Raw genomic sequence first — 7,371 nt, 5'->3', positions numbered from 1 at the left:
CAAGGCCTGGAGAGAGAGCACAGAGTCTAAATGCCTGCCTGTGGTTTGATCCCCAGCACTGCATGCCATGCCGGCCCTGGAACTAAGGGCACGCTGTGCCAGGGAAACCGGGCCTAGTCACTCATGCCTGTAATCCCAGCACTGGGGAAGTTAAGACACGAAAATCACTCATAGTCTGAGCTGCCTAGTGAGACCCTGTACGAAATACATACATACATACGCACATACATACAAACAGCCGTGAAGTCTACAAAGAACCCCACACTCCCCCTTAGCTTTCAATTTCTGTTTTCCCTGCAGAACATGTCATTTCTGTTTTCCCTTTAGTTTCAACTTTTCCACTTAGAATTGCCAGGACAATTTCCACCCTCAGAAACGCCCACATATATACTTGCCCCCACCACCACACCCTGCTCTTTCTGTCCATGCGAAAAGCCTCAAAACAGTCTGACCTTCTCTCCAAGAAGCCCAGCCAGTGAGACCGGTTGGAATTGCTGCCAGATCCCTAGCAGCCATGAGGTGAGGATCTCCACCTTTCTTTCCCAGGATTCTAAAGGGTTAGACAGCAATCACTGCCATCCCAGAAGTTCTGTGGTCAGTGAAATCAAGCTCTAACTCTCCTGTCTGAGCATCTGCTGATGCAGTGGATGCGTGTAAGTGCAAATATGTTTGCACACTAAGTTTCCTCCTGTAATACAAGGAGATGGGGAAAGAGTCTTTCAGGCAGGAAAAATATATCCAAGCCTTGAAGGATTTTTTTTTTTTTTTGCATCATCTAAGTAAAGAAAGCCAGCTTATTTGGATAAAGACAGCTTTCAGCTTCATCTTGACCTTGGAGGAAAAGCAGGATCCACACTGCCCTGTGAGCTGCTTCTGCCCCCTACAAGATTTGGGATTATGTGGGGTGGAGGTGGGAGAAGCCCCTTCCCTCCTCTGTGGGCTTCCCTTCTCCCTTCCTTGCTGCTGGGATCTGACAAGCTCCAACTGAACAGAAGACTAGAGGATTACGGTATCTCTTGTTAGGGAGCCAGGCTGCCTGCACACGCTTGCAGTTCCTCTCTCCGGGGTCCTGTCTGCATTGTTCTTGCTGAAAAAGCCCAGTGTGGACATTCATTTATGGTCCCAAATAAATCCTAAGCCAAATTATTCCTGTTGTCTCAAATACAAAATGAGCTGGCTGGAACTTGGCTTGTAGGTATCACCAGGCAGGCTGGAGAGGAGCGAGTGCACAGAGCATGCGCAACAGCAGACCCTCCCTCCCTGCCCCTCCCTCCATCTCCCAGTGTCCTTGCTGGTTCAGAGACATCTAACTTCCTACTGCCTTTCGTTTGTACTTTATTTATATTTTAGCTTTTTCATATAAGGGCAACCATGTGATATTACACCTGTGTATCCTGCTTCCACTTCACATGGAGTATCTCAAGGTGCCTTTGTAGGCCTACACATGACATAAGGTTATTTTTCATTATGAAATACCACAATGGCTTTATACATTCTGATAGGTTTTTGACTTTGTCCTGGCAGAGAAACAGGCAGAAGGAAAAAAGGAGAGGACCTTTATTATAAAGGAAATGGGCTTTATTATCTTGGAGAACAGGTTGAAAACTAGAGGAAGATGAGGAATTCTCTGGATTAGAGGGGCTGAGGGTTTTATGGACTATTGCTGGGGGTGGAGTTTGAAGGGGATGTTTAGATATACCCAAGTAGCTGAATGGGGTCTTCCCTAAAGTGGCAGGAAAGGTGAAGTTGTAATTTGTGCTGGGTTTGAGAAGAAGAGGGCAGGTGGTCTCTGGGAAGATAAGCTGATGTTTTAAGGGCTTCAGTCATATTAGATGACCACCATAATAATTCAGCAATTCATAATAGGGCTATAACCTACCATTCCCATCTTGTAGTTGTTATAAAAGGTGTGACATATCTCTTAGACTGCTTCTTGCTAAACTGGGGTATTGTCTTAGTGGTGAGGGGAGTTGACAGGATGATGGTTCCCATTCATGTAGAAGTTAGTGCCAGGTGTCTCAGATAGGACTAGAAGTTCATCGTTAGTGACAGCTCCCATCTGAGCTGACAAAACCTTGAAGAAAGCTTAATAAGGCAGCATATTAGAGGACATGTCATCAGATTAAAGGACACAAAAGGAGAAGCAATGGTGTCGTGTCTATGATCTGAATGTGTCATTTTACGTGACCATGTTAGGGATTATCTACCTTTAGTTTTTTATGTCAACGTGAGGAAAGGGCATTGGGGTCATCTGTCGGAACTCGACACAACTGTATGGAGGGGCCTCGTCAGAGCTATAGAAGAAGGTGGTGGGATTGGGAAGGCTACAGGTGGAAACAGTGACAGAAGGAGCCTCTGTGAACATTAAGTGGATTTGTTATATGTGAGGAGCCATTAGGGCTGGAATTGTCTCACGTGAGATGAGCTCACCAAGGTGATGGGTGGGTGGACTATGATAGATTGTATTAAGTGAACATTTTGTCTTTGTTAGTGTGGCTGTTATTGTGTGTGGAGACACGGAGTTTATCTGTGAGCTGTGTTGTCCAGTTGTTTAGAAAGTTAGGCTATTGCCTCAAAAGATGGTCCCTTTTTATGTTCTAAAACACCCACTGCATTGTGTCCCTGAGAGGTGATGTGTAGGGTAAAAAGCTGAGTTGGGTTAGGTGAAGAAAGAGCTGGGCCCTAAGGAGAGCCTGTTGTAGCTTGTGAAAGGAGGAATGTATAGGAGCAGCAGGGTCAAGGGTCTCTACCAAGAAACCTTTTGATGCCTTATAGAGAGCCTGTGTGAGGGAAGCAAAGCTGGGAACCCAGAGGCAGAAGAAATTAGCCAAAGCAAGGAAGGAGAGAACTTGCTGTTTTGTGGTGGGCACCTGAAGGTCCTGAAGAAGGGTGTTGTGGTCAGCAGTGATTGCACGAGTAGTGGGAGTGACGGAGAGTCTTAGATATTTGACTTTTGGTGAAGCTATCTGAGCTTTGGAGGGAGAGATCCTGTAACCCCATACTAACTGAAAATTAAAAAGACTAGCTGTGTGTTTTAGGGCCAGGACATGAGAGGGAGAGAAATTTAGGAGGTTGTCAATGTATTGAAGGAGCAGGCTGGGCTTGAGGTCAGGGATTCTGAGATCAGCAGCAAGGGTTTGGCTAAAGAAGTGAGGACTATCTCTGAACCCTTGAAGCAGGACTGTCTACCTGAGCTGTTGAGATTGGAGAGTGTCTGGATCAGTCCATGAGAAGGCAAAGAGGTCCTGGCAATCTGGGTGTAAGGGAATGATGAAGAAGGCATCTTTAAGGTCTAGGACACTAACGTGAATAGTGGAAGAAGGAATATGAGAGAGAATAATATAGGGGTTTGGCACTACTGGGTGAAAAGGAGTAACCACATTGTTCATAATTCTGAGATCTGAACCATTGGGTTTGAGTACAGGAAGAATGAGGGTGCTATATGGCAAGTGGACAGTTTTAAGAACACTATTACTAAGGAGGCGGAGAATGATGGGCTTGAGTCTTATGATGTTTGAGGGCTACCTGGTATTGGGGAATGTAGAGAAACTCTGTGGGATCTTTGAAGTACATTAGTCTAGGAACAGCATGTGTGGCACGAGTGGGACTGAAAGTGTCTTAGAGTATATGGTCGATAAGGGAAGAAGGAGGGAAGAGTTGGCTGTACATTGAGGTTGGGTATGAAGGATGTACACTGTGGGAGGAGAGAGAGGTAAGAGAAAATTGGAGTTTTGGGAGGAGGTCTCTCCCCATGAGAGGTATGGGACATGTTGAGATCCACAAGGAAACTATGAGTGAACAACAGTGTCTGAAGTTAGCAAGCAATGGGTCTATCTGAAGGGGTCATGTAGGTCAGCCATAACCACCCACTATGGAAACTGTAGAACTAATATAACAATTTTAAAACTCAGGAAGAACACTATATGTGGTCTCCATGTCAGCAGGAAAAGAGGTTTTTTGTTTGTTTGTTTTTTATCTGAGATGTCCAGTGAGACTCAGGACTCTTTACAAAGATGCCTCGATGGGGCCATGAAACCGAAGCTCTGTTGTTCTACAGCAGCAAGACCAAACAGGTCAAGTAAATGGATCTGATCATAGCAAGGCTTCCTGTGAGGGCAGGGAATTGGATGACTTACTGACTCTCTGGAGGATAGGGTAGTCGCATCTCCAGGATCCTCGAGCTTGTAGATATCCCAGTGATGGCTGCAGGTTGGGGCAGGTTCATGCCCAGTGTCCATCTTCACTGTACTTGGTTCGGGTGGCAGTATTGTTTAGGCTCAGCATTACCTTGTCAAGGTCATGCTTTGATAGGAGTCCTGAGTGTCAGAGCCAAAAGTTGGCCGTGTATATAGTTCATTTTGGTCTCTATTATTGAAGACACAGAAAATTAGATTAAGTAATATTTCCCCCTGTGGGGCTTGAGGCCCAGATTTGTCTTTTCAGTTTGGCATGAATGTCAAGACCAGATAGGGATATAAGATAGGAATTAATAACAATGGTTTCTCTTGTTTAGTAGAATCTGGGTCTATATTAGTATACTAGTTTGGAGCAATAGTACCTTGAAGTATAAAGTGTAACCAGAGAACTATTATTTCTTTTCAGCCAAGGGCATTTTAGCAGTTAAATCCCTATAAAATGTCAATGGACAACAGTTATATAATTTTGTAGAGATCATTTGACATCAATAGTCATACATGTCAGTATACCATAACAGTCATATGAAATTCCCATTTGTTTTAGCAGCTCTAAATGTACATAGGATACATATCATGTAACTTTTAGCTAAAAAATTATCATTTGGCCAATGACCTCATGTTGCCTTGACCTCTTATTATAAATATCTAGAGTATAAGAGAAAGGCATATATTTAAATTTGAAAGAAAGTTTATATTGTAGCATACAGTATATTTGGAAGGCATGAATATCTTTAATATATTGAGCATCTTTTATGAGAAAACCTTATTTTAATTTTTGAAAAATTGCTTTTAACCAATGACTAATGGGGGTGTCTTTTAAGGAGATTATTGGGGGCTCTCTATTGATGAACAAAGATTGGCCACCACCTATTCATCAATCAAGAGTCCTGTTCAACAAACTTTCCCCATTTTAATGATTTTTATTTAATTAAAATTTAATTTTGATATCACTTAGACCAGCTGATAGCTCAGGAGAAAGCATTCTTTTAAGTCTATATTTTAGAACTTAAATATAAACAGCAATAGCTGTTTACAAAATGCCATATAACAAATAAGTAGAAACTAGTCTCTCATAATTACAAACTTTAAAAAGGTCATCATAATTTAACCTGGGCAAAATATATTCTCATTTTATAAAGCTGTCCATGTTTTCTGTATGTACTTGTTTGTTTAACGTCAAATGAAGGTGTCTTTTGGGTACTGGGAAGGAGTATTTGCCATTGTGACTGAATTAAAATGAGCCGAAGATTAGTGCAAAATTCCAACATCACTTCTTAGCCTGGAGTGAGGATGAGAGAGAGGGGGTCATAACCACTATCCAGTCATCACTAGAAAAAGTGGGGAGCCAGGGACCAGATGGCTGAGAAAGATGGGTGAGGGATCCCAATGTGAGCTCACGATTTTTCCAGATGAGAAGAGAGGAATGATGAGCAAGACCCCCATACATTTGGGCTCATGAGTGAAGACAGACTGGCCTGTGCGTGCTGGAGGCAAGCTAGCAGCGGCTGGCAGCACCAGCAAAAGCAGAAACTGAAGGCGGTTCAGTGAGGGCACTCAAAGCTGGGGCAGGGAATGCCCCAGGAGCCACACTACTCAATGATCCAGGTCACAGCACCAAAAAATGATAGGTTTTCGATGGTGTTACAGCAGAGAAACAGGCAGAAGGAAAAGGGAAAGGGGAGTTATTATAAAGGGACAGGGCCTTTATTGTCTTGGAGGACACACAGAGAATGTGGGGAAGATGAGGAATTCTCTGGATTGGAGCAAAGAGAGGCTGAGGCTTTTATGGCCTTTTCCCAGGGGTGGAGTTTGAGGGGGATGTTTAGATACACCTGAGGAGCTGATTGGGGTCTTCCCTAATAGAGCAGAAAAGGTGAAGGAAATTGCACCGTAGGCTGAGTTGGAGAAGAAGCGGGGAGGTAGTCTCTGGGAAGATGAGCTGTTGTCTTAAGGGCTTCAGCCATATTGGATGAGCACCATAATGATTCAGCAATTCATACTAGGGCCAGAACCTATCACATTCATCTTGTTTTTTTATTATTATTAAAATAGAAACCTCTTCCACATGTATTATTCCTCACGTATTTTACATGTATTTTTTCCTTTTAGGGCCAGTATACTGAGTACTATTATTATACCCATTTTATTAAATCAAACTTGAAACCAGAGTGGTTTTGTTGCAGAAACTGTAGCAAACTGGCTGGAAAATGCTTTGCACCAGAGGGTTAGAAGCTACCTTTTAGGAATCCCGCTGGGCTGGTGGGACTTGGGTTCAAATCATGAGCAGTAGCTAAGGCAACACACAACTACCTGCATTCTGCAAGCAGCAAGTACAAAGTCAGTGTTGGTAACTGGTTTTACATATTTAGTCCTGCCTTGTCAGGCAGATGTGTCCGGGACAGGATTTAAGTGCAGGGGCCATTTATCATGAGACAAGTCAGGGTCCCAGGCAAGCAGGCAGGATTAATGCCACCTTGGCAGAGCTGGTCTGCTCCGAGTTGAGGGTCCTTCCTTGAAGCAAGCTAGCAAGACAGGGTATTTGTGTAGTGCATGTGCAATTGGTCAGGTAGGGCTCGAACAATTTTTTTTTAAGGAGTTTAATAGTAGTTGTTGTTTTGTTTTATGTGACCTGCAGCTGTGTATTCAAGGCAGGGTGAGAAAGATGGCCCAATTTTGAAGCTATATTTTAATTTTTCCCCCAGTACAATTTCCTTCTTGCCCCTTCTTTTCTGGCCTGGCTCCCCTGACAGGCTCACCAGCTGTCCTGAGTTAAGAAGCTTTGCTCGCAGCGCCATCTGCCGTGAGATTCACGCATTGCACGCAGTTTAATGTTGATTGAATTCCTACCACACATGAACTTTGCTAAACTTCCCTCTAAATTGGGTCAGCTGTTGTGTATCGGCAGTGGGAATGATCACTGATGGAGGGTTTAAGAACCTACGTTCACTGTTCAATAAATATTACTTTAAAAAGACTCGAAGGAAAATCTATGTGTGAGATGCTCATGAAGTGCAAAGATTATTTTAAAAATGAGGTTTTGCTCATCATATAACAAATCTGCATGTTTTTTCATAGTGGGACAACTGAGGAACACCAGGTCAAGGACTGCCTGGCTCAGCTGAAATGCCACTTTACGTGGGAACTAGCAATTGAAGAGGCTGAAATACCTGATTTA

General features: G+C 43.4%; 1 protein-coding gene across 1 annotated transcript in view; it reads left to right on the top strand.

Annotated features, from left to right (window-relative positions):
- The first annotated feature begins 436 nt into the window (after positions 1-436).
- The window catches only part of LOC101568148 (interferon-induced protein with tetratricopeptide repeats 1B), a 10,352-nt gene continuing 3,417 nt past the window's right edge, over positions 437-7,371 (top strand). Inside the window, 2 exon segments of the mRNA XM_023716227.1 lie at positions 437-519; positions 7,272-7,351. Coding sequence (XP_023571995.1) covers positions 515-519; positions 7,272-7,351 — 85 coding nt within the window. The 5' untranslated portion in view covers positions 437-514.

The sequence above is a fragment of the Octodon degus genome, unplaced genomic scaffold (assembly GCF_000260255.1).
Source record: "Octodon degus isolate 3935 unplaced genomic scaffold, OctDeg1.0 scaffold00046, whole genome shotgun sequence".
Classification (NCBI taxonomy): domain Eukaryota; kingdom Metazoa; phylum Chordata; class Mammalia; order Rodentia; family Octodontidae; genus Octodon; species Octodon degus.
The sequence above is the reverse complement of the archived record's forward strand: the minus strand, read 5'-3'. Positions and strand labels throughout refer to the sequence as shown.